Consider the following 25,499-nt stretch of genomic DNA (forward strand, 5'->3'; position numbering starts at 1 on the left):
CTCAGAGCGGCGGGGCGCGGCAACGGTCCGCGGAGCGGCGTCGTGGTCGTGATTCGGTAAGCGGGGGCGGTGGTGTCGCGGGTGCAGCTTGACGTCGCTTTGTTGTTCCCGCGTGTTTTGCTGCTTCCCCATCGGGAGAGGGTCCGGCCCGCTTAGTCACTGCCTAAGCGAAGGCCCGTGCGCGCCACCCACATCGGCGAGAATTCGAATAGCAACTACGCGGAAGCCGACGACCTTTTTTCGACACCGACGACCTCGTTCACCACCCATCCTCCCCGACGAGACAACCCGCCGCAACAGCCATGGCGACCGAGCTTACCGTCCAGAGCGAGCGCGCTTTCCAGAAGCAGCCTCACATCAACCTCGTCTCCAAGTCGAAGAACAACCGCGTCGGCAAGGGTGGCAGGAGATGGTACAAGGACGTCGGTCTGGGCTTCAGGACGCCCAAGACCGCCATTGAGGGCTCCTACATCGGTATGTGGGATCTCCAGACAGGCGCGGCTGTGTGCATCAGAGCAGAGCTCCAAGAGGCGGATTCGCGAAAGCGACACACATTACGGCACACGAGGCGGCTCGAAAACGCGCTCGCAAAACCACACGCCGGCTTGTATCGGGGAGCAATGCTGACTGAAAGACTACAGACAAGAAGTGCCCCTTCACTGGTCTCGTCTCCATCCGTGGTCGTATCCTCACCGGCACTGTCGTCTCCACCAAGATGCACCGTACCCTGATCATCCGCCGCGAGTACCTCCACTTCATCCCCAAGTACTCTCGTTACGAGAAGAGGCACAAGAACCTGGCTGCCCACGTCTCGCCGGCTTTCCGTGTCGAGGACGGTGACCAGGTCACCGTTGGCCAGTGCAGGCCTCTCAGCAAGACCGTACGTCCTCCGTCGTGGCCGCGATACTCGACACAAGACGCCGCACGCACAGTCGCGCATTTCCTGCAGAAGAAGCTGACAGCGATCAACAGGTCCGCTTCAACGTCCTCCGCGTGCTTCCCCGCACTGGCAAGGCCGTCAAGAAGTTCAACAAGTTCTAAGCGGTCGAATCGGGTTGCATTTCTTCATGGGACAAAAAGGCTTTGAGCTACGTAAAGGGGAATGTAGCCTAAGCTGGGTAGATCAAAAACTCTTGCACGACGACATGGTGTCACTATCCGAACTCATTTGCACATGGCAACGGTGGAATATCCCGGGTACTGACGCAGGCTTTGGTGCGATGAGGGAATCGGCTTAGATATCCTCCGAATCGATTTGAATCGGCATAAAAACAAGCGCCACGATGCGCGAATCTCAAACACATTGACGAGTGCACTGCTGGGTGCTATTGCTCGCGGGCACTGGGGACCGGTGTGCTTCCATGTTGTCACGTTGCTTTGCGGTTGGGAATGGTTCCAAGGAAAGATTCTTGATTTATGCATGGCGATTGTTGCACGGGACGGGGAGGAGCGCAGAGTCGGGGCTCTTGCCGGATTCTACACTTACCCTGTCGCATGTCCGTTTGCACTTCCCTCGCCATCTATGTCAAACACAAACCTCCAGCTTCATCTGCAAACAGATATTTTAGTGACCTGATTGCACCTCGCCAAAGTTCTGTCCAGTCGTGACACTACTTACGCCACCGAAGCCCTCACACTCACTGCTGGACAAGCCAGCTTGAGCCTTGACCATCACTTAGCTAACCTCACAGCGAAGTCACCATCCACAATGCCCACAGCGGCCGTCATCGACTTGGTGTCGGATGACGAGGACAGCTGTGTTGAGGTGGTTGGCCCGGGCGATGACGCGCAAGCACAGCGTCCAGCGCGGAACACAGTGATTAGGCATAGGATTGGCTATGTCGAAAGACGACCGCCGGGGTCAGCATGTGGGCAGGACTCCGCAACAATTGACCTGACGGGGAACGATGACAGAGACACGGGCGCTGTGGCTGGGCGGCCCGGTTCGGCAAGTTTGGCGTCGGCCAATGAAGCGCGGGCTGACTCGCGACCGCGGAATCAAAACACCAGCGCGCGAACTCCAAGAACGACGGCTGGAGGCAGCAGCGAGCCCCGTGCCCCAGTCTCAGGTGACGCTGGCGCCGCGCCCAAGCTTACTCGCGTGTCGGCTAAAGCTCCGCCAGCTGCGCTAAACTCGGACAGCCCACCCATGTTTCCAGGAAGAATTGCGCATCGGCCAGGAAACCCGTACGGACAGCGTCAATGGGGCGCCGCAGCTTCTAGCACCCGCCCACCACCGCCCCAAGATGGCTTTTCGCCTGCGCGCCCGCAAGTAATTAGCGACGATGATGATGACGACGACGCCGCCGCCAAGGACAACCGCGATGATGACCTGTTGATAGACGAGGAAAAGTCGACACCAGCCAACACGCACGCGCATCCATCTGGACACTCACGCGAGCACGTGAGGAAAGACCCTCCACCGGCTCCAGTCTCGAACCGCGAGCCTAGCCCAATCGAGCACCTCACGTCTCTGCAGCGCCAACTCGCCGAGAAAGTCAAGGTAATTTGGGGAGTTTATCCATGGGAAGTGACGTCCTTGAATCCGCCTCAATTCCACGCCGACCTTGTGTGCGACTTTTATGAGCTTGCACAGGGTGGCTGCTCGTTAGAGGCAGCAAAGGAATCGATTGAAGGTCAAATAAAAAAAAGATCCGCCGCATCCGACGGCAGCCCGGGATACGTTATACTCGGTGATACCAACGAGGCTAGAAAGATCATCGAAAGCCATAGAGCTGAGGTAAGGCGGCATAATCTCAAGGAGAAGACTGGGCTAAGTGGGTTCAGCAGTCCCGGCATTCCCCTACACCAATCCCTACTCCTCCAAGCCACCCCTCGAAAGTGAGTGGCTTACAGGCAGATAGAACATCTCGTACAAGTCTAACTTCGCGGCAGACCGACAGCTCCCTTTTGCTGCCACCGCACCCTCTTCCACACTCCCTCTTACCCTTGAACCCTCCCGGGCCTAGCTACGCAGCCCATTCCAAAGACTCGACCAGTAGCCGGCCTATGTCACCCGTGCCTGCGGTTGAGCAAAGCAACCCCGCAAGCCTTGCACGTGCGCCATCATTTGACCCCAGTGCTCAGCAACAGGTCGACGAGGCCGAGAATCGCAGCGATAACGCGTCGATCTCAGACTCCTTCCGGCCACGCAATCAGTGTGCCGAAGCTCAAGACAGGGGCCTCGTAGAAACGGTCGACGGCATTCTAGATAATCCACTACAAAATAACCCAACTGAAACTGAACGCAGAGAAACCACCGAAATTGCTCAGTCAGCACGTAAGTATATTTTTCGCATGCTAAATCGGACCCATGCGGATGGATGGTGCTGACGGACCGCAGCATCAGCCATGGAAACCATCGGAGACATAGGCAGCGCAGAGCCTTCCGATCTAAAGTCCGACTCTGCCAGAGTCGTTTCTTCAGGCGAGGACCTCAACTCGGAGTTGGCCCGGGACTTGATCGATGTAAATGGAAATGTATCAATGCTTGACGTGCGAAAATTGATCAGGGAGCGCGCGAAGGCGGTTACTGAGGACCGCGAGTACTTCACTAAGGCACGTACTGAGTCGCACCAGTATTCCTATATTTCTAACACAACGCAGTTCCGTCTGGGCCGGGCTCGCAGAATCCATCGCTCTCCAGATAGCGAAATGGCCGGAGTACCCGCCAATGACTTCATTTCAGGACCGAGCATCGTGCCAAAAAAGTTCCAGCAAGACGGCTTTCCTTGGAAAAACGCACCGCCGATTCAGACTCGAGGACCAGTCAAACCTGGGGACACTAGACCGATGAATCAAAAGTCCCAAGAGGTGTTTCCACACGGCAGCAAGGGAATTCGGTCATCCATCAGCAACCCTATCGATTTCTATGCCGTCGACACACTTCCAGTCCCGCCATACACTAATTATGTCAGCTTGAAGCAGAACGTTCTTGCCGAGAACCATAGAACACTCCTGGTATACCCCTATTTCGATGACAACCAAGACGAAGATCTCGCCAAGAAGTCGCTCTGGGACGAGCTGCAGAATCGCTACAACATCGTTGCGGACGAACTCAGGCTACGCAGACTGCTCCAGGCTGAAAAGAGCTGGCAACTTCGCTCTTACGCTGACAGGATTCTCGGTGAATTTGGCTGTGGGATTGAAGTGGTCTTGAGATACTTTTTGCTGCCGCCGGACGAGTTAAAACGGGTAATGGAAGAGGCGGTTGAACCCCAGCATGCCCAATACTTGGAGAAGCGACGGAAAGAATTTATCCTCGAGGAATACGATCGGGAAAAGAAGAAGTGGAGAAGGATCTTCGACAGTCTTCCACCTTCAAGACCAAATCAAGTCGCTTTGGCTGCTATGGTCTGTACGGCGTGGGCCGAAGTCTTCAAATTCAGCTTCTGGCATATTGCAAGGAGGACCCCTTTGGCTCAGCCAATGGACTCTAGAAGCCGCCCCCAGCTTGAAGATGCTGGTGGCTATTCCGATTTCTCCTACCGGGACTTTGCATGCCGCGTCTGCCATCTGCACAACTGCCCTTTCCACGGCGCGATCTTGGAACAAGTTGAACCAGGCTACCGCTCAGACAGCGAGGAGTCAGATGCTACCCATGAGAGTTCTGACTCTACCGGAAGAGCACTTAGTGGCTCCAGGTCAGATCGTCTTCGGAGATCTTCTGTTTCTTCTGAAGCTTCTCTTATCAACTTCAAGAAGCACGTCAATGCTCAACCTCGCGACCACCCCACTGAGGACGGACCATTCATACGACGATCTATAAACTATTGGAAAAACACGAAGACGCACATAATGGAACAAAGGCCGCCGTTCTTTCCCTGCAGTCACAAGGGCAACTGCTCAGAGGCAAAGTGTAGCTGCTTCAAGGCCGGCATTCAGTGTGAGAAAACTTGCGCTTGTGCACCTTCATGCAAGCGACGCTTTAGGGGCTGCACTTGTGCTCAGGAAGGACTTGCGTGCGCCAAGAACAAGTCGTGTGACTGCTGGGGGTTGAACAGAGAGTGCGATCCAGATCTCTGCGCGAGTTGCGGGGCTGCCGAGGTTCTCGATCCAGTCAACAGGTACAATGATGCTCTCTATCGCTCGAAATGCGGCAACGTCAACATCCAACGCAACGTGCCCAGGCGCACGCTTTTGGGCCAATCGGAAGTCCAAGGCTTCGGATTGTACGCCGGCGAGAAGCTCAACGCGGGCGACTTTGTTGGGGAATACAAAGGCGAGGTTGTCACAAAGGAAGAGGGTTCGAGGCGTGGTGCCGTCTACCAGCACCTCAAGACGAACTACCTGTTCGACCTAAACCGCGGTAAGTCATTGGTATTGGTTTCTTTTCCCTCCCACAATCTTGGCTGACTTACTGCAGCCCAGGAGGTCGACAGTACAAGAGCAGGCAACAAGCTCCGTTTCATCAATAACTCAGCAAAAGCGCCAAATTGTGAACCTCGGGTGATGCTTTGCAACACGGTCGTCCGTATCGGTCTGTTCGCGAACAAGGACCTGGAGCCTGGAGAAGAAATGTTCTTCAACTACAACTACCCCGAGGAGGTCACGAAGCACTTCTGGGAGAAGGGCCAGGCGAAGCCCGCCGGCTCTGCATACGCAGTCAAGACAAAGAAGGGCACGAAGGGGAAAGGCAAGGTTGCAAACTCGTCTCGGTCGTCAGACAGCGAGTTTTTGGCGGCGGCGGCGGCGGCCAACACCAAGGCTGGGCCGTCGAACGGCAAGGCTCTCAAGACCAGGAAGCCCGGTCCGGGCCGGAAGGCGGTTGACGAGGGTCGCTCGAGGGTAGGCGAGACACCTCTCAGGGGCTCGAGCACCATCAGTCGCTATACCTGGGCGGCTAAAGGAAAGCGGCCGAGGCTTAGTGCGCTGGAGAAGCAGAAGACTTGGGAAGAGTTGAACGATGTCCTGGACGACGAGGTCCAGGAAGATAGGGAGAGTGACGGAGACTACGACCAGTATTTTGACAGCGAGGAAGATGGAAGGGCGAGGAAGAGAGCCAGGAAGGCGAAGGTGTAATATCATTGGAGATGGGAGATGGGTACGTTTAACTCTTCACTTGCACAAAAACCGATATGATAATTATCAAATGATTCAATTTCAGGAAAACACACTTTAGGGTTCTATGTTCGCGCTTCTCTTCCAATTTTTAGTTCCATTGAGCTATGTAATATCTACTCTCGAAGAAAAATGGTTTCTTCCTGCGCAGGTGTATGGAGCAGGAACTATGCGTAGATATAGGGTTCTGAGGTTTCACAAGTCCACCTAAATATAATCTTTCACTTCTAGCAGAAGCGGCGATTCAATCCATTGTCGAAGACCTGCTACGATGGCAGCAATCTTCGTGACCAATCAGACGCCTGCTTGATTTAAGCTGAACCTAGATGTCACATGACCACGTTCCCTTGTCGATTACATCATCGCGTGGCGCGCAGGCAGACGCGCTCTCTCTCTCTCTCTCTCGTCATCCACAAACACTGAACCCTCAGCCTTCCATTCCTCCAAACAACCCTCTCGCCACACCCCTTCCTTCCAGGAGGACGCCCAATGGCCCACACACCCGTCATTCTCCTCCTCGCCACCGCGCAATATAAAGACTCAAGCAACGCCAACGCCAACGCCAACGCCAACGCCAACGTCGAGCCATGGGCGTCACCGGCCTCTGGACCGTCGTGCAGCCGTGCGCGCGCCCCATCAAGCTCGAGACGCTCAACAAGAAGCGCCTCGCGGTCGACGCCTCCATCTGGATCTACCAGTTCCTCAAAGCCGTGCGCGACAAGGAGGGCAACGCGCTGCGCAACAGCCACGTCGTCGGCTTCTTCCGCCGCATCTGCAAGCTGCTCTTCGTCGGCGTGCGGCCCGTCTTCGTCTTCGACGGCGGCGCGCCGCCGCTGAAGCGGCAGACGGTCAGCGCGAGGCGGCAGAGGCGCGAGGGGCGCAGGGAGGACGCGGCGAGGACGGCGGGGAAGATGTTGGCGGTGCAGATGCAGAGGAGGGCGGAGGAGGAGGAGGACAGGAGGAAGAAGGCGCGGGGGAGGGGGAGGGGAGGGAGAGAGGAGGAGGGCGAGGAGGAGGTGGAAGAGAGGATTCCGGATGACGTGGTGTATGCGGAGGAAGTGACGATGACGGAGAGGGAGCGGCGGCAGGGCCGGGGCGGGTTCAAGAAGAAGGACGCGTACCATCTGCCCGAGCTGGACGTGTCGCTGGCGCAGATGGGCGCGCCGAACGACCCGCGCATCATGTCGCTCGAGGAGCTCGAGGACTACGCGCGCCAGTTCGAGCAGGGCGAGGACATCAACGTGTACGACTTCTCGAAGATCGACTTCGACAGCCCGTTTTTCTTGAGCTTGCCCGCGACCGATCGGTATAATATCCTGAATGCGGCGAGGCTGCGGAGTCGGCTTCGCATGGGGTATTCGAAGGATCAGCTCGACAGCATGTTCCAGGATCGCATGGCTTTCTCGAAGTTTCAGATTGAGCGCGTGACGGAGAGGAATGAGCTTACGCAGCGGTTGATGAATATCAATAACGGCGATACGCTGTACGGCATGAACGCGGGCGGCAGAATCGCCGGTGAGAAGAACAGAGAATACGTGCTGATCAAGAATGAAGGCGTTGAAGGCGGATGGGCCTTGGGGGTCGTGGATAAGGACGAAGGTAGATTCGACAAACCTATCGATGTCGACAGGAGTCCTCCCAAAGAAGAAGAGGAGGACGAAGACGACTGGGAGGATGGAGACGACTTTGAAGACGTGCCCATCGAGGGCCTCAATCGATTGCCCAGGAAACAGCCTGCTGCCAACGACAATCTAGCAGCGGATCTACTCAAGCGACGCCAAGATTTTTATCAGTCTCGAAAGAGTGGCGCTACGAGGCGACGCAAGCCTCGGAATGACGATCCAGACTCACTTTTCGTGGGAGCCTCGGATGGCGAGGAAGAGTGGGAGAACGTTGATATTGATCATGACGCCGACGCACTTGAGCAGGCAAACGAGGGTGCAGACGAAGACGATGAGGAGCTCCAGCGAGCCATTGCCATGTCCCTCCAGCAAGATAACGAGCCTGCTGAACGGGAAGCGCAAGCAGAAGAAGACGACGAGGACGATTTTCTTGAAGTTTTCGCGCAGCAACGAGCAGAGGAAGCTAAACCGTTCACTAAGGGCAAAGGTCTCGCTATCGCGCGCATGGCGAACAATCGGAGCGCCAGGATAGCCAAGCCGGTCGCCGAAAGTGATAGCGAGGACGACATCGATCTCCAAGCAGCGCTCGCTGAGTCACGGAAGTCGAAACATAAACCGGCTCGCCCCGAACAGTCCCACAAGCCAGCGGCACCAGCGAAGTCTACAGCATCAACGCAGCCCACTGGCCAACCATCCTCCAACACATCTGGTTTCAAGGGGCCGTTGCCGTTCGAGAGACTCAATCTGGGCAGTTCACTGCTGGGAAAGAAGAAGATGGAGAAGCTTCAGGAAGAACAAGCTGGTGGGTTCGAGCGGTCTGATGACGAGAAAAAGAAAGCGAAGCCGCTTCCTCCATGGCTGGCTGAAAACCGGGATGTGAGGGAGGATTTCGCTGAGCAGAGGAGATTGGATGCGGTGCAGAGGGAGCGGGATCGGGAGGAATTGGGGAAGAAATTTGAGTTTCAACAATTGCCGAAGTTGATGAAGCACAGTACAAACGAAGTCATTGACCTTGAGGCAACAACGCCGAAGGAGAAGGTGGTCGTTGATATCCAGTCTTCGGAAGACGAAGAGGACTTGGAGATGGAAGACGTGATGCCCGTCGACCATGGGGTTAAAATGGGGGATCTCACGGATAAGGTGAGGGCTGAACCACCACAAGGGCCATCATCCACGACAGAAGCTTTAGTTCCGCCGAGAAGAGAAGAGCTGCATACGACTATTGGAACCGACAATTCCCCACAAGCCGAGGAGAAGGCATTTGAGTCTGAGGAAGAGCCTATAGAGTGGTCGGAGAGCGATAGTGAGCGACCAACGAAAAAGGCCCTAAAGGGAAGAGGAGAGCACGAAACAAATCCACAACCAATTGGCGGCGAGGCTGTGCCCTCGAGATCGAGATCTACCTCGCCAGAGTTCGAGACGGTCATCAACACGGAGACGGCTCCCTCGCAGACAGTCAGGGCATCGCCACCGCTCGCCGACCTACTAGAAGGGGAACCCGCTCCCGCGGACCAAGAGATGCTCGACGACGACCAACCGGACGACAACGCGTCCATCTACTCGGACCCAGAAGATGAAGAGCTCTTCCGCCAGCTCGCCGACGAAGCCTCGGAGCATGCGCGCTTCGCCTCGACCCTCAACCACAAGTCCCAAGCCGCCAACGCCCTCGACTACGAGCGCGAACTCAAAGCGCTCCGCAACCAACAGAAAAAAGACCGCCGCGACGCCGACGAAGTGACAGCCACAATGGTCGCCGAGTGCCAGCAGCTCCTCTCCCTCTTCGGCCTGCCGTACATCACGGCGCCCATGGAAGCGGAGGCGCAGTGCGCGGAGCTCGTCCGCCTCGGCCTCGTCGACGGCATCGTCACCGACGACAGCGACGTCTTCCTCTTCGGCGGCACGCGCGTGTACAAGAACATGTTCAACCAGGCCAAGTTCGTCGAGTGCTACCTCGCGCACGACCTCGAGGCCGAGTTCGGGCTCGGCCGCGAGCGGCTCATCGCCGCCGCGCAGCTGCTCGGCAGCGACTACGCCGAGGGCGTCCCCGGCGTCGGCCCCGTCACCGCCGTCGAGATCCTCGACGAGTTTGGCGGCCTCGCCGCCTTCCGCGACTGGTGGCGCGACGTCCAGTCGGGCGCGCGCCCGCGCGACGCCGACGCCGCCGTCCCGTTTCGTCGCAAGTTCCGGAAGCGCTACGCCACGAAGCTGTTCTTGCCCCACCCGTTCCCGGACCCGCGCGTCGAGGAGGCGTATCGCAGGCCAGAGGTCGATTCGGATGCTACCGCCTTCGCGTGGGGCGTGCCCGATCTCGATGCGCTGCGCGGGTTTTTGATGAGCACGATTGGGTGGAGCAGTGAGAGGACGGACGAGGTGCTTGTCCCGGTTATTAGGGACATGAATACCAGAGAGAGGGAGGGCACGCAGAGCAATATCACGGCGTTTTTGGAGAAGGGGAGCGTAGTGGGGGCGGGGGCGTGGGCGCCGAGGGTGGTGGATGAGGGGGGTGGTGGTGGTGGGAGAAGGGGGAGGGGGAGCGGGCGGTTGGTCAACGCGTTGAGGGGGATTGGTGCGAAGGCGAGAGGGGAGGGGGCGGCTGCTGGGGGTGGGGGTGGTGATGCCGATGCTGAGGCTGAGGCTGGGACTGGGACGGGGACGGGGACGGGGACAGCTTCTGGCGAGCAGGAAGGGCGGGGCCGGGCGAGCGCGGAGAGGACAATGCGGAAGGGGAAGGGGGCGAAGAGGAAGAAGACTACTGTGGTTGAGGATGATGAAGACGATGGGGATGAGCACGGTGGCGATTTCGAGGAGCAGGAGGAGGAGGAAGCGGATGGCGATGCGGCGTATGAAGAGGAGCCGACGAAGAAGAAAGCGCGGAAAGGCGCGAGCGGCGCGAGAGGAAGCCGAGGTCGGGGGCGGGGCCGTGGAAGGGGTGAGAGGAGACTGAATAATGCGGACTTCATCCGTGATGCGATGGATTGAAGTAGTAGTTTCTACGGGACTAGTTTAATTAGGTTTGAGGAGTCAAAGAGGTGTTCAAGCTCAAGCGCGCTGACAAGGTGTTGTCTGAAGTTGGAGGGCTGGCTGGGTACGGTTCGGATTGGAAAAGGTGTAGGCAAGACTGGTGTGAAGAGTAAGTACGAGACTATTTTGTTGCGCCATCGGGCCTTCTGAAATCATCCGAAGCCTTGAAGCTTTCGATAGCGGTCGTTAGTGCGGATGGCGGGAGTGACGGGGGAGCGGTCCTGTGTTGCTCTGAAGCATGGCGGGCGAGGCACAGGACCGGCAGGGCGGTTTATTGGGAACTGTTGTGGTTGCACGCGTGGCTCTTGGCTCCCCTGTCGCCTTCCCGCCACCCCGGCTGCGCATCACCACGCCGCCCAATCGAGGGCTGCCTCTCCCGCCGTCATGTACGCTGGCCCCACTCTCCTGTCGTACACACGCAGCTTCCCCCCAGTCCGTCACCTCTCTCCAGCGCCGCCCGTCTCTGACAGCGCCGCCCGCCGGCCAGTTCAGCACGCTCGGCCTGCTGCACGACTTCGGCCCAGTTCCATCTTTGGCATGGCTGTACGCAAACATGCATGTCCTTGCATTGCCTTGTGCGATGTTGCCACGGCCTCTGTAGTCGCACCATCGCGTGGTAGGCTGGCCCTTGGGCTCAACCACAACAATGTCCGCCGCTAGCTGCTCACTTCCCGAGTGCTGACCTATCTCTTGTTCGTCTCTGCCCTCTCATAACCACACCGGTCCACCTCTTGTTTCGTCACCCAGCATGCAAACATGGTCCGCGACATCCCTCTGTCCGTCCTGTTCACCTGGCCACAGCCCAACTACGTCGATCCTGTTACCAGGGGCCCGGCCTTGATCATAGTCAACGTCGTGCTTATATCCCTATGTACTCTTCTGCTCTTCCTGCGCTTGTACACGCGTCTCTTCATCAAAAGGTGGTTCGGCTCGGACGATATCTTCATAATATTAGCCTATGTGAGCTTGATCCCTACTCGCCATGAGTGCCAGCGCTGACTCCTGCCAGATTTCAACCGTCGGATTGACTGTTAATGTAATCATCGCCAACAGGCATTTCTATTGGGACCGCCATATATGGGACGTCCCCATCACCGCGTTTACCGGTGCGTGCCTCACTGACCTCCGAGCCGGCACTCTACTAATCTGTCGCAGGCGTGCTCAAAGTCGCCTTCTCCGCGAAGCTTATCTTCGTTTACGCCTCCACCTTTACCCGCCAATCGCTACTATGCTTTTACTATCGCCTTGTCGCCGACTCGTCTATCACTTGGTTTGGCTGGGCTCTGAACGTAACCATCTTTTTTAACGTAGTAGCCGCTATCACTTTCACTTGTCTCGGTGTTTGGCAATGCAAGTGAGTTTTCTCCGCTTTCTCGGAAAGCCACCTCCGCTAATGCCATCGACTTTCAGTCCCATCAGCGCCTACTGGACCTTGTCTCCGCCGGCCGGAGCCTACTGCATCGACGAGGGCAGGACAGTGCTCGGTATCGGCATCGTCAACTGTGTCATAGACCTCGTCGTCACCACACTACCCATTCCGCTCGTTAAAAAGCTACAAATGCCACTTCAGCAGCGTATGGGCGTCATGGTCCTGCTGAGTCTGGGCCTCGTCGTCGTCGTCGCCGGCATCGTCCGCACCTACTACATCTGGAAAGGCTTGATCGCAAGCTACGACGAAACCTGGTACACCTTTCCCTTGTGGATCGCTGCCGCCGTCGAGATCAACCTGGGCGTGGTATGTCCTCCCTCGGACGGAAGTTTCCCGCCGCCAAGCTGACTTACCTATCTCGTTGCCAAAAGATTTGCGCGTGCATGCCGGCCCTGCGTCCGTTCATCAAGCGCTGTGTCGTCCCCGCTTTCTTTGACGTCAGCAGCCGCATCTCGAGCCTTATCTCACGCAGCAGTGCTAGTGGCGGTAGCAACACGCTCCAGAGCTCTCGCTACAGCCGCGGAAACGGATCGTACCAGAAGTTCGGCAAGGACGATGACGCTGCGAACAACAACAATCCAGCATCAAACCACTCCACGACCGACAACAGCAGCACGCTCAATAAAGAAATCGGTGTCAATTTCCGGCCACCGCCGCCGTCCTTCAGCCGCAACGCCGCAACCGAGCATCCGCACATCACAGAAGACCATACAACCACCACCACCGTCGACAACAAACACGACAATCACGGAGACGAGACCTCCTTCATCACACCCCCAGCTACAGGCGGCCGCCACACCCGCATCGCCGACGAGGAGGAGGGCGGCGGCGGCAGCAGCGACGTCGAACGCGCCACGGCCTACAACACCACCCCACGACTGCCGCTGGCAGCGCCGCACCACTCGCCGCTCCAGATCACCTGCCGCCAGTCTTTCGAAATGGTCTCGCTCGACCGCCACCGCTTTTCTGATGGCCGGCCGCAGCGACAGCAGACAGAACAAGAAGGGCAGAGGCGAGAATGTTTGGATCTTGATCCGAGGGGGAGGGGTGACGGCGCGGCGTTTGGGTGTCAGACGCGGGTTTCGTCGTGTTGTGCGGGTGATGGCGGCGAGGGGGGTGGTGAGGAGGGTAGGGTAGGTGGGGGGAAGGGGAAGAAGAAGAAGAAGGAAAAAGGGAGCAAGAGAGGAGGAGTACTCCAAAAGAGGAGGATGATGGAGGGAATAGGTTGGGGATGGCGGTGAGGGAGAAGAAGAGGGAAAGTGAAGGAAATATGTGTAATTAACTACGATACCCCGTTTTGTTTTTTCGATCTTATCCAATTCATCTTTTTTGATCACTGAAGGGAAAAGTAACAGCTGCCCTCCGATAAAATTGACTGTACTGTTTCTGTACGAATATACAGGCTGATAGTGGTGTAGATAGATCCATAGTCCGTTGGTGCGAGGAGATGCTGTTTGGGTATGCCCAATGAACGTAGTCGTCGTGTTTTCAGACCAAGTCGGCAAATGCCGATATGGTCCAGTCAGTGCCCGGATAGTCGTCGCGCACAGCATCTGCCTGACTCCGCCAGAGACCTCTCCGCAGTCTGTAATTCGCAGATTCTTAATCGAGTTCGAATGATCAAGGTCTTATTCTCAGTCGAACGCCTACCTGTCAAAAGTACAGCACCCCAACTACAACTTCTCATCGAAGAGCTTGATCTTATATTGCTCCACGCCCTCATGCACACCTTGCCAGTCATGTCGATGCAACGCAAAACTCTCACACTCGGGCGCCGGGATCCGGGGGAAAATCCCCATCTTAAGTATAACCATTCCCTTACGAGACGGAACAACGGACCTTATCGGACTATTCAAGCAATAAGCAACGACCATCAGCAAAAGAAAGACAAAAACCCCCCGGAACATCTGACAAGAACCACCACCACAACCTGCCTTCCAAACCCCAGAAAACATAAAAAAGAAAAAAGACAAAGACAAAGAAAAAGAAAAAGAAAAAGGACACACTCACCACCCGCACCTTCCACAAAACCACCTCCCCAACGGCTCGCCGCTCCCCGTCTCCGCGTCCACAAACTCCTTGAGCGTGCCGTCGCGGTCCTCGACCGCCACCCTGTCCTCCTCGATCAGCAGGTTCGCCGCGACGTAGCTGCCCGCCACCTTGCGGCAGTTGGCGCAGTGGCAGAGGTGGCCGCGGCGCCGGGTGAAGAGCTCCGCGTCGCGGATGGTGACGTGCACGCTGCCGCAGAGGCAGTGGCCCGAGAGGCCCGAGGAAAAGGTCGAGGGTGGGTGCCGGTTGGGGTCGCCGGTGAGTTGGGGGGAGGGCATCGCGTGGGGGTGGTGGATCGCTGGTGTTGTTGCTGTGCGGGATGGGGGGGCTGGGCGATCGGGGCTTTTTGCGGTGTGAGATGTTGGAGTTAGGAATGAGGTTGCTTGGGTTGGTACGAGTTGTATATATATATGGTCTTTTGTTATGATTTCCCGTGGAGATGTGGACGTCAGCGTTATGCGGGGTATGTCATCTTGCTTGGTAAGCTGGCTCGCATGGCTGCATTCGTTAATACAATAAACCCAAAGGTTCCTATCTGACCTCCGAGGATTAATGGGAGGGGATATTGACTGTTTTCCGATACCATGGTGGTGTCGTTCGAAAGAATAATCGCTGGTAGATTGGATATTCGACGCTCTTTAAAGAGCGCGCTTTGGGTCTGTTCCGCTCACGGATTGACTCCTAGACTTCATCATCGCTTCGCCTCGTACATCTTCTTTCCGGGCCGCAGGTCCATTTTCCACCACAGAGACGTGGCCGATGTGAGCTGTCGATTTCGATGGTCGAGCAAAAAGGCCGGATAGCGCAGCAGCACAGCGTTCACCAGCTTGTTCTCGACATCACCAAGCTCTTTCATCCTTTGGTCTATAGAGGAGGCCAGAGTAATCATCCAAGCTTCTCCGTGGTCATGTTCGTAATATAGTACTCCGCCTATCGTTCCCGAGGACGATGGGCTGAAGATTTTTGTCAAGCTCTCCACTGGTCGCTGCACCCCAAATGGCATCCATAATCCCCAAGGTCCAATCCAGTGGAAGCGTCATGAAGGATCGTGATATCAGCACGGATGGCAGAGTCTTCACCGCAGGTATCGAGATTTGAGACCTTGTTGGGTTTTTCGACAAAGGTAGAAAAAATACGAATTGCGGTCGCCTGACCTGAAGAGCGACAGGGTGGAACATCATGCGAAAGCACGACAACCTCGATCTGGCTCGCATTAGCAGTAACGTAGATGCATATGGGCCTTTTGGAAATCGACGGCCGGTTTGACATATGAATTTGTCCATGCATTGCTTGGAATTTCCACAAAGAACCGTTGAGAGGTATAGTCGCCTAGAACGCCCCCACCCCATCTCCATAGTATTCCCGCAAGAGTAAAGCTTTCGCCATCTGGCGCTCCGCGGCTGCACATGACGCCCAGCGTGTCAAGAGCGGTTGTGGCCTTGAACATGTACATGGCTCGATCCTCTCACTCCAAAGTATCCTTCTCGTATGCGCGTTCGCCAAGGACGGCTGGATGGCCGGGATAGGTCGTTTACCGCTTGCGCTCGAAGTAACCGGAGGAGCTCATGAGGGCAACGCCCTGGTCCATGACGACCTCGCCAACCCACAGGTAGTTGTCAAGCCACTTCTTCACATTCTCTGACTCGCTAATGGTCTCGGATTTGACACTAGGCCTGCGAGACCCCGGAAGAAGCGGGCAAACGTTAGCCACGGTCTGCCTGCACGTCGACGCTGCAGGTTGCGGTGGTTGTGCGGAAAGCGAGAGGCGGAAGGGGTGAAGGGGTTGTGCGGACAATGCTCGGACTGTCAGGCGAGGGCGGGCGGGAAGGGATGGAAGGCATACGTGAGGCCGGTGGAGCGCTTGACGCCAGCCAGGAAGGCAGAAACTAGTTTGCACGGTTAGAGAGTAATGAAGGGCCGGTAACGGGCGGTAGGGGGATGCGCACAGAGGACGGCGTCGAAGGCGTAGTGGGTCAGTCGTCCGAACTGATGTGATGGTGGTGAGCAAGGCGGAGCGTCATATCAGCCGGTGGAGTGACGGGAGTTGAGCGACTTACGACCATGGTGGCGACGGGAGGATGTGTGCGTGGAGCCTGAGGTTATTGCACGGAGGTGAGGCGGGTAGCGCAAGGTTCTCGCAGCGGTCGAGAGCGGCTTTGTGCTGGTGTTTTGGCCTGCGTCGGCGGCTGATCAGCGAGGCGTGATGTGCAGGCGACTCGCGGGTGTCGGCTGCAACGGGTGCCTGACGGGGCGAGGCTGGCGGCAGGGCGCACGTGCGCGGCGGAGGTCCGTTCAAAGCAGAGGCGGACTGCACCGCTGCGACAGCCAAGAGCCTCAGCGCTTCAGCTGCAGCGACTGACAGGCGTGCGCGGGCAGGCGTGCGCGCTGGGCGACGCTGGCAGGCGGCCTGCGATTGGCTGCCAAAAGGGCCGTCTTATCGAGTTTCGGTGTGTAACGCCAGGGCGCGGCGGATGAGCTCTGCCCACTTACTCAATCAGTAGACGTAGCGGGATGGTGGGGTCGTTGGAGCTTGCAGTCCGACGGCCAACAGGCGGCTGGCCAAAGGTGGTCAACAAAAAAATAAATTGCCTGCCTGTCTGCCTGCGCGGCCTCAAATCTGCCTCACTCGCCTCTTCACGCAGCTCACGACACATCGCCCAGCCCTCACTGCACGCCCGAAGCCCCGTTTCGCCAGCTTCGTGCAAAATCCGCTTTCTCCGGTGAGTTTTGTTGGCCCGCCGCCGTTCCGTCGCCGCGCGCCCACCTCCGACGCGGAGCTCCCCCCCTCAGCATATTTCTTCTGCGCCGCCGCCGCAACTTCCGCTCTGACATCCTCTTCCCCCAACACCAGACCTCCCACCCGCCCAGTACCTCTTACGCTCTCGCGTCCCTCAGCAGTCATGGCCAACGCCCTCGACCACCTGGCCTCTGGCCGCACGCGCACCGAGTGGTTGTCGCAGCTCAACACTGAGTACCGCCCGGCCAAGAACTACCGCCGCACCTCCATCATCGGCACCATTGGTAAGCCCTCCCAGCGCCCGACTCTCGCCATGCGCTTCTCCGTGCTGACTTTACCTCAATCCAGGCCCCAAGACCAACTCCGCCGAGAAGATCAACATGCTCCGCAGGGGTGCGTCCGCAATTACCCCGCCGCCTCCGTGACTCTGCTGACAGCTCGCAGCTGGCCTGAACATTGTCCGCATGAACTTCTCCCACGGCTCGTACGAGGTTTGACCATCCTGTCAACTGGCTTCCGCAGGCCTTGACTGACAGCTTCTTCAGTACCACCAGTCTGTGATCGACCACGCCCGCGAGGCTGCGGCCACCCAGGCTGGCCGTCCCCTGGCCATTGCCCTTGACACCGTACGAACTCCGGCTCGTCGCACACTGTGTTACCTTGGCTGACCTGGCTGCGATTTACAGAAAGGCCCTGAGATCCGTACCGGCAACACTGTTGGCGACCAGGACCTCCCCATCGGCGCCGGCGATGAGATCATCGTCACCACCGAGGACGAGTATGCCACCAAGTCGGACAACAAGAAGATGTAAGAGTCCCCGCACACGCGTCGGCAAAGGCCAGTCTAACACTGTGTGCAACAGGTACGTCGACTACAAGAACATCACCAAGGTCATTGAGGTCGGCCGCACCATCTACGTCGACGACGGTATCCTGTCGTTCACCGTCCTCGAGATCATCGACGACAAGAACCTGAGGTGCAAGTGCGAGAACAACGGCAAGATCTCCTCCAAGAAGGGCGTGAACCTTCCCAAGACCGACATCGACCTTCCCGCCCTCTCTGAGAAGGACAAGGCCGATCTGAGGTTCGGTGTCAAGAACGGCGTCGACATGGTCTTTGCCTCGTTCATTCGCCGCGGCAGCGACATCAAGGCCATCCGTGAGGTCCTCGGCGAGGACGGCAAGGAGATCCAGATCATTGCCAAGATCGAGAACCAGCAGGGTGTCAACAACTTCGACGAGATTCTCAAGGAGACCGACGGTGTCATGGTTGCCCGTGGTGACCTTGGTATCGAGATCCCTCCCTCGCAGGTCTTCATCGCCCAGAAGATGATGATCACCAAGTGCAACATCGCTGGCAAGCCCGTCGTCTGCGCCACCCAGATGCTCGAGTCCATGACCTACAACCCTCGCCCGACCCGTGCTGAGGTCAGCGACGTTGGTAACGCCGTGCTGGACGGTGCCGACTGCGTCATGTTGTCTGGCGAGACTGCCAAGGGCAACTACCCTGAGGAGGCTGTCAAGATGATGCACGAGACCTGCCTGCTCGCCGAGGTTGCTATTCCCTACGTCAGCGCCTTTGACGAGCTGAGGAAGCTTGCTCCCGTCCCTGTCCCGACCACCGAGACCTGCGCCATGGCCGCTGTCAGCGCTTCTCTTGAGCAGAACGCCGGTGCCATCCTTGTCCTGACCACCAGGTAAGCTCAACTGTAATGCACTTTCGATGCTCTGCTAACTTCGTTCCACAGCGGCAACACCGCTCGTCTGATTGCCAAGTACCGCCCCGTCTGCCCTATCATCATGGTTACCCGCAACGATTCTGCTTCGAGGGTATGTTGGTCCTCACCTCGATTGATGTTCCCACATCTGACGTGTTTCATAGTACTCTCACCTGTACCGTGGCGTGTATCCCTTCCACTTCAACGAGGAGAAGCCCGATTTCAAGACTGCCGCCTGGCAAGAAGACGTCGACCGCCGCCTGAAGTGGGGTATCATGAACGCCATCAAGCTCGGCGTTCTCAACCGTGGCGACGCCGTCGTCTGCGTCCAGGGCTGGCGTGGCGGCATGGGCCACACCAACACTCTCCGCATCGTCCCCGCCGAGGAGGATCTTGGTCTTGACCAGGATGCGTAAGTGAGCAGCAAACTTTGATATCCGATCGATTTGACTACGGCGTAGAGGCTGGTCGATTCTGAGGGCTTTTCGCGCGAATATGGAGGGATGAGTAAAACGTGCAATGGTATCTGGCGAAGCCACGGCATCAGTAAAACAATAGACGGAACGGTTTCTTTTTATGTAATTCTGGGGGTGACGTTGGTCCTGGCCCCTTGGTTATGTCTTTATGTCAATGAAAAATGTTTTCAAGTCACAAGATTGTGTTCTCGCCTGCCGTGATGCTGAAATATGTTGTCACATTAGCCCTGACGCATTCCTCTCTTGAACCGGGTTCGGAAAGCAGTCTAGGAGCTGCCCGTTGAACCATTCTAGTCAACACAAGTCAAATACGGCCTAATACCTCCCCTCATCACATGCGGGCAACCCACGTGGAGGCTGTTCCATATCAATCATATTTCCGACGAGGGCTGGCGGGGTTCATCAACACTCCAAGACTGACTGCTGGGTCTGTGAGACAGCTCTGGATATTCCAACGTTACCTCGCCTGTACTCTCAATTAGATCGATCTTGCATAAATACATTAGGTGGTCCGTATCGCCTCTATAATCCCGCGTCATGGCAATGAATCCAGCTTCTATCAAAGCTTCACGCCACCACCCTGTATTCTTTCGTACTCTTTCTTTCCAAGTCTCTCATACTTTCCATCCCTGAGCCAGTACATCCGATCCCCCTTGGCCTCCACGACATCCGGGTCGATGCCATCTTTCTGCAGCAAGTGCTTCTGTGGTTTATTCGTGCCCGTCACCACCAGCGCCGACGTCACCCTGACGAACAGCGGCACCGCATACTTCGGCAGCACCTTGTCAGCAGCCTCGGCCACCCGCGACAGCCGCGTCTCCTCATCGTCACAACCGCCATCCTCTCCTCCTCTGAGCACCACCGCCGCGCAGCCCGCCCGCCCATCCTGACCGGGCACCAACACGCCGTACACGACCACCTCGCGCAGGACGTCGTGACACGCATCGCCCAGCAAGGCCGCGACCTCGGCGGTGCTCACGTTCTCGCTCTTCCACCGAAACGTATCCCCCAGCCGATCGACAAACCACCAGCACCGCTTCTCATCCCTCCTCAACACATCGCCAGTCGCGAACCACGCATCGCCTTCCTCAAACACATCCCTCAACACCTTCTCCGACGACGCGCGCTCGTCGTTGAAGTACCCCTGAAACCGGCGACACACGTCGTCCGGATCGAGCTTGTACAGCAGCTCCCCCGGCTCGCCGGCGCGCACGCGCACGCAACGCCCCGTCACGGGATCGCGCCGCGCGGCGCCCGACCCCGCGTCGACGGCGACGCACGCGGCGAAGCGGCCCCACACGAGCGCGTCGGACAGCCAGCCGTTGCGGCCGACGGCGCCCGCCGAGAAGGCGTTGCGCGACTTGTTCCACATGCCGCCCGGCCCCTCGGTCGCGGCGTAGAACTCGGCGACGGTGCGCACCCCGAAGCGCGCGGTGAAGCGGTGCCAGACGTCGGGCCGGAGGCCGTTGCCGAAGACGGTGTGGCACCGGTGCGTGGCGTCGAGGGTGGGGTTGGCGGGAGTGGAGAGGAGGTAGCGCAGCGTTTCGCCGACGTATTGGAGGTGCGTGGCGCGCGTGGCGTGGAGGTCGGGGATGAGCCGGCGGGCGGAGAAGCGGGGGGCGAGGGCGAGGGTGGTGCCGGCGGTGAGGGTGGAGAGGAGGGCGAGGAGGGAGGCGGAGGTGTGGTAGAGGGGCATGGCCTGTGGTTTTCTTTCGTGTCAGTCCCCGTGTGGTTGGTGGTGGGTGGGTGCGGAGGATCTTGGGGTGATGGGGATGGTGGAGGTATGTATGTATGTACTGACCGTGTATAGCACATCGCCCTTCTTCAACGGCAGCCACTTCGCCACGAACGTCGCCGCCGCCCGCATCTTGGCCCAGCTCACGACCGCCGGCTTCGGCAAGCCCGTCGTCCCGCTCGTGTAGATCAGGATGCCCATATCATGCAGCTTTTGTCCTTCTCCTCCCCCTCCTCCACCTCCTCCCCCAGCTCCCCACCCCCGCTCCCCACCCCCCTCCTTCCTCCCCGCCTCCGCCTCCAACACCCCATCCAACCCCCTCCCAAACTCCACCACCTCCACCACCACCCTGCCCCCCTCCTCCTCCCCCGTCCCCCACCCCCTCCCCAACGCCACCGCCACCTCCCCCCCCTCCGCATACTTCCCCCCAGTCCCTTTTCCATCCCCATCCACATCCCCCTCCACCAACACCACCCCCGCCGTCGAAACCCGCAAGCAATGCAGCAGCGCCGCCCCGCGCAGATGCGTATTGATAAACGCCGGCACCGCGCCCGCCGCCCACACCGCGAACCACGCCACGACGAACCGCGCCCCGTTCCCCATGTCGATGGCCACGACGTCGCGCGCGCGCACCCCCCGCCGCGCGCGCAGGTGCGCCGCCAGCCGCAGCGCCGCCGCGTGGATCTGCGCGTACGTGTGGCGGTGGAGCGTTATGTTGCTGTCGTCTTTATTCTTGCCACCCTTATTCTCATCACCCTTATCCTCGTCGTTGGCATCGTGGTCGTTCTCCCCCCGATGTTCCGGAACGACGAGAAACACGTCGTCCGCCGTCGCGGGGCACCGCGCGAGGGTTTGCAGTTCGTGCCAGGGAGACAGGGTGCCTCGCCGCTCCGCGCGCATGGCGGCCCATCCCGCTTGCCCGTAGGCGCGCAGGAGGGCGACGTCGTAGCCGAGGCCGAGGCGGGCGTCGAGGTAGGCGGTTGTTGCGGCGGCGGTTGCGGCGGCGGCGGTGGCGGCGAGGAGGGGGACTGTGGGGGTTGTTAATTAGGGTTTGGGGGTTTGTTGTGGGTTTGGGGTTTGGGTTTGGGGGGTTTTTTTTGGGGGGTTTCTTGGTTCCTGGCTGGTGTGATTTTTTTTCTGGGGGGGGGGGCGGAGGTGGAGGTGGAGAAGAAGGCAGTTGGATTGGGGAGGACGGACGTGGCATTGTTTGAGGTGGTTCGTGCCGCTTTGCTGGTTTGTCTACGATATCGGTATGTGGCTTCTTGGAGGGCGAGGGCGGAGTGAAGGACGCGGGGTGGAGAAGCGATTGGAGGTTGGGAGTGTTGGACAAAGATTATATTGCTAGTATCATAATGGGACGTATGGAAAGTAGAGGCAACAGTCGCGGTGCAGGCAGCAAGTCATGGTACAGAAGAGGAATTATAAAGAACAGTCGGCCGTTAAAAAAAAAGGCAAGAGGAGGGAGGCGAGATGATTGAATTAAAGAGTTCGAGCGCGTCGAGCAATCAGCTGGCCCCGATGCTGGGGAGGACAAGGGCTCTTTTTGGGGCAAAACAAGCGAGGACAAGACAACTGCCCGGAGAAGCGAGCGCGGCGAATGAACGGCTTGTGCTCTGATGCGAATCACAGGCGCGACTGCTGGGCGCACGTCTGGCCTGGGCGGAGAAGGGAGCAGAGGAGGTGGTCCCAAGAAGCGAGAAGTGGAGAGGGCGTGCGACTCGCAGGCAGAAGGGGGAGCTCTGTCCGGGCGGAGGACGAGCTCGGTCTGGGGCCCTGGGCCGAGGCTGCTTCGCTTACCCCTGTTCGCCTTCGTGCCCACGGCCGGCTGTGGGCTTTTGACAGTTGGCCGTTGCTCGCCCTAAGCCTTACCGGAGCGAAATCATTTGGGCGCGCTGCACTACTGCCATCGCGAACCCTGCATGTTCAATTGGCTGCTTCGCCAAATCATCAGACGGGTACGAGGAGATGCGCATGCCGTGCAAACGGACCCAGCCCCGTCAAGGGTCTTGGTTACGCTTTGCTTGCTGACTGGCCGTGTTCCAGAAAGACGGACACGGCTCGCCGGCCGGGTCAGGCGGCCGGCCGGCTGTTTGAAGGCCGGAAAGGCAGTGTGTTGATAGATGGGTCCAAGGCTTCGAGACACAACCCCAAGGAACGAATCTGCTGGCTCCAGTCAATAGCAATCGTGCACTTGCGCTTCGATATTGAGCCTGTCTATTCTTCTATTTTGATGCCACTCAACTTGTCGCCTATCGCGTCGCAGGAACCGACTACCGGTTGTCTGCGCCAATGGGTACTTCTTTGTGCTGCTCCGTATCAGCCGCCAAGGCATTGCGGCCAGCCCGGTCTCATGATGATGAAACTCGTCGTGCCCGGCCACCTCGTCATCATGTAGCTCTCAAGCCGAGATGTGCACTGACTTTCCCTGGCTGGCCGGAACCCGTCTGCTCGGCATCTCAGCCCCGTGTTTCTCGTGCCCGAGACGGAGCACCGCGATCAGCCGCACCAGCCTTCATTTCCGTTCTCGTCATTAAAATTATTACTATACCCATGCTTTTTTCTATCCGTTCGTTATCGTGCTCGTTCTTCAATTCTTCATGATCTCGCTCGCGAATTTGCTCCTCTGGCGGATGCGTGGGCCGTAAAAGACAAGGACCCAGGGCACGATGGTGAGCACGGCGCCGATGCCGCCGAGCAGACTGGATGCGCCGCCGAAGGTCAGTTTGTGATACATTTGGGCGGTGATGAGTGGAAACGCGCCGCCCAGCATGTTGCGGCAGAAAGATTGTGCGGCAAGCGCGGAGCTCGCATAGCGGTGGTAGACGTCGGCAAGGTAGTTGAACGTAGCGAGGTCTGCGAGCCGAGTTAGCGGATTGGTGGGGTGAAGAAAATGGCCGGCAAGACCGCGTGCTGGCGTACAAATGGTGAAGATGCCAACCGTGGCCAGGCCGATGGCAATGGTTGGGACTATCCAGTGGACGGAGCTGGCACACGTCCAGCCGAACATGAAAAGGCCGATGGGCATGAGCACACTCTCGACGCAAGCAAAGTAAAGGCGGCCCTCGGGGTTGTCTACGAGCTTCCCGTTGCGACGCGCCCAGTTTTCTTGGAACACGCTGAGCAGGACAGCAAGGATGGCGAACACGACCATGACTGCGAAGATGGAGTTGGCTTGGCCGAGTGACATGTTGTATCGAGCCTCAAACACCAGAGGAATGGCGCCAAGGGTGAGGTAGAGGATGGCCCAGCTGAATGAGACCCAGAGCGAGAAGAAGAAGACGACTGGCTCGGTAAGCAAAAGATGGAATGGTCGGTACAGCGAGATGGTGATCATGGTCATCAAATCGGCGCGTTCCTCGTCTGACTTGACTTTCCACCTGATGCGCTGGGATGCCATTTTCTGTGCACCCGGCTCCGAAGGCATGTCGAAGTTAAAGTAGCCTGCTTCCTCTCGTGCTTCATACCACTTGTTCAGTGCTTGTGCCTTGCGGCTCAGCAACACGCTTCCACGCGTCTCCTTGAAACAGATGCACACGACAACCATCAGTACCGTGTCAACAATTGTCTGGATGTAGAAGATCCACCGCCAGTTTATATATTCTGCAACCCAGCCGCATGTTAGAGGCCCGAGCCCTGTCCCGAGCAATGCAGCGCCAGAGAACATGGCCATGGGAGTGTTGCGATCTGCGGCATGGTAGATGTCACTGACGACGCCGCCGACCATGGTGGAGAAGGTGCTTCCGCCTAGTCAACGTTAGCATGTTCCTCCCGCAATGTAGACGCAGATCAATGGGTAATCGAGGGCCGACGCACCTATCCCTGCAAAGAACCGGGCGATGAGCATTCCGCCATAGAGTCGGGTGACGGCGCAGCATAGCTGGCAGACGACGAAGAGGATGCCGCAAGCCAAGAAGACCGGTTTCCGGCCGTTGATCTCGGAGAAAGGTGCCAGGGCCATGGGAGCGACGGCAAAGCCGCAGGTGAAGATGGTGATGCCCACGAGGCAAGCAACGCGGCTCACATGCCACTCCTCGGACATTTGGCCTACGCCGGGGCTGTAGGAGCCTGCGGTGTAGGCCGTCATGGCGGTGGCGATGCATGACAACCAGAGGATGATGGACTTGCGTTTAGGCGACCAGTCAAAGGGGTTCCCATATTTCTTGAGGTTCGGGCACTCGGGTGGTGGCGCAGCACCGGCACAGGGGGGCTGCAGACTCGAGGGGTGGGGTAGGTCGGTCTCGAAGGTGAGATAGTGCCACACGATGGGGGTTTCTGAGGTGCCGTCCAAGGTAGACCTTCTAGAGGTCTTGTCCACGTCCTTTTCCGCGTCCGAGGCTATAGGGTCGCTTATTTCCGCGGCATTTCCGGAGTCGAGGACGGAGGCTGACGAACGAGGCAGCTCGATCTCGGGGCTCGCCATGACTGGCCGGGGGGGAACACGGCTGGCTGAGTCCTCAACAACGGACGGAGAGGCGGGAGAGAAAGGCTGGTGAAGCAGAGGGGCGACGAGTCACCGAGGGCGAGGAGGCCCAGGGTTAAAAGAAAATGGAGCCATTTCCGTAGGACGGAACAAGAAGAGACCCACCGAGCGGAGAAGTCACTGGTGCCGCAGCGGTAGCGGGCAACGGGTAGCGGTCTGAAAACATGTGCTT

At 58.2% G+C, this 25,499-nt stretch overlaps 9 protein-coding genes across 9 annotated transcripts; 5 read left to right on the plus strand and 4 right to left on the minus strand.

Annotated features, from left to right (window-relative positions):
- Positions 1-302: 302 nt before the first annotated feature.
- On the plus strand, positions 303-1,041 carry BKCO1_2800093 (40s ribosomal protein s11; the record flags this gene model as incomplete). Its single annotated transcript, XM_020273747.1, has 3 exons — positions 303-474; positions 642-880; positions 973-1,041. The coding sequence occupies 3 exons, from the start codon at positions 303-305 to the stop codon at positions 1,039-1,041; spliced, it is 480 nt and encodes a 159-aa protein (XP_020129904.1).
- Positions 1,042-1,708: 667 nt separating this feature from the next.
- On the plus strand, positions 1,709-6,021 carry BKCO1_2800094 (set domain-containing protein; the record flags this gene model as incomplete). Its single annotated transcript, XM_020273748.1, has 5 exons — positions 1,709-2,740; positions 2,791-2,841; positions 2,896-3,280; positions 3,344-5,308; positions 5,366-6,021. The coding sequence occupies 5 exons, from the start codon at positions 1,709-1,711 to the stop codon at positions 6,019-6,021; spliced, it is 4,089 nt and encodes a 1,362-aa protein (XP_020129901.1).
- A 626-nt stretch (positions 6,022-6,647) lies between these two features.
- BKCO1_2800095 (dna excision repair protein ercc-5) lies at positions 6,648-10,661 on the plus strand (the record flags this gene model as incomplete). Its single annotated transcript, XM_020273749.1, has 1 exon — positions 6,648-10,661. One exon carries the CDS (start codon positions 6,648-6,650, stop codon positions 10,659-10,661), a length of 4,014 nt encoding a protein of 1,337 aa, XP_020129902.1.
- Positions 10,662-11,459: 798 nt separating this feature from the next.
- BKCO1_2800096 (uncharacterized protein) lies at positions 11,460-13,373 on the plus strand (the record flags this gene model as incomplete). Its single annotated transcript, XM_020273750.1, has 5 exons — positions 11,460-11,663; positions 11,713-11,809; positions 11,859-12,057; positions 12,114-12,438; positions 12,504-13,373. The coding sequence occupies 5 exons, from the start codon at positions 11,460-11,462 to the stop codon at positions 13,371-13,373; spliced, it is 1,695 nt and encodes a 564-aa protein (XP_020129899.1).
- Positions 13,374-14,138: 765 nt separating this feature from the next.
- BKCO1_2800097 (uncharacterized protein) lies at positions 14,139-14,459 on the minus strand (the record flags this gene model as incomplete). The annotated part of the gene is made up of 1 exon (XM_020273751.1): positions 14,139-14,459. The coding sequence occupies one exon, from the start codon at positions 14,457-14,459 to the stop codon at positions 14,139-14,141; it is 321 nt and encodes a 106-aa protein (XP_020129900.1).
- A 1,253-nt stretch (positions 14,460-15,712) lies between these two features.
- On the minus strand, positions 15,713-16,244 carry BKCO1_2800098 (uncharacterized protein; the record flags this gene model as incomplete). The annotated part of the gene is made up of 4 exons (XM_020273752.1): positions 15,713-15,854; positions 16,025-16,067; positions 16,128-16,167; positions 16,239-16,244. The coding sequence occupies 4 exons, from the start codon at positions 16,242-16,244 to the stop codon at positions 15,713-15,715; spliced, it is 231 nt and encodes a 76-aa protein (XP_020129907.1).
- An 837-nt stretch (positions 16,245-17,081) lies between these two features.
- Positions 17,082-19,143, plus strand: BKCO1_2800099 (pyruvate kinase; the record flags this gene model as incomplete). Its single annotated transcript, XM_020273753.1, has 9 exons — positions 17,082-17,202; positions 17,267-17,311; positions 17,363-17,409; positions 17,464-17,544; positions 17,605-17,726; positions 17,782-18,615; positions 18,667-18,748; positions 18,801-19,048; positions 19,098-19,143. The coding sequence occupies 9 exons, from the start codon at positions 17,082-17,084 to the stop codon at positions 19,141-19,143; spliced, it is 1,626 nt and encodes a 541-aa protein (XP_020129908.1).
- Positions 19,144-19,671: 528 nt separating this feature from the next.
- BKCO1_28000100 (long-chain fatty acid) lies at positions 19,672-22,051 on the minus strand (the record flags this gene model as incomplete). Its single annotated transcript, XM_020273637.1, has 3 exons — positions 19,672-20,811; positions 20,914-21,875; positions 22,045-22,051. 3 exons carry the CDS (start codon positions 22,049-22,051, stop codon positions 19,672-19,674), a joined length of 2,109 nt encoding a protein of 702 aa, XP_020129954.1.
- Positions 22,052-23,434: 1,383 nt separating this feature from the next.
- Positions 23,435-25,267, minus strand: BKCO1_28000101 (mfs multidrug; the record flags this gene model as incomplete). The annotated part of the gene is made up of 3 exons (XM_020273638.1): positions 23,435-23,700; positions 23,767-24,591; positions 24,661-25,267. 3 exons carry the CDS (start codon positions 25,265-25,267, stop codon positions 23,435-23,437), a joined length of 1,698 nt encoding a protein of 565 aa, XP_020129953.1.
- Between the last annotated feature and the right edge of the window lie 232 nt (positions 25,268-25,499).

The sequence above is a fragment of the Diplodia corticola genome (assembly GCF_001883845.1).
Source record: "Diplodia corticola strain CBS 112549 chromosome Unknown scaffold28, whole genome shotgun sequence".
Lineage (NCBI taxonomy): Eukaryota > Fungi > Ascomycota > Dothideomycetes > Botryosphaeriales > Botryosphaeriaceae > Diplodia > Diplodia corticola.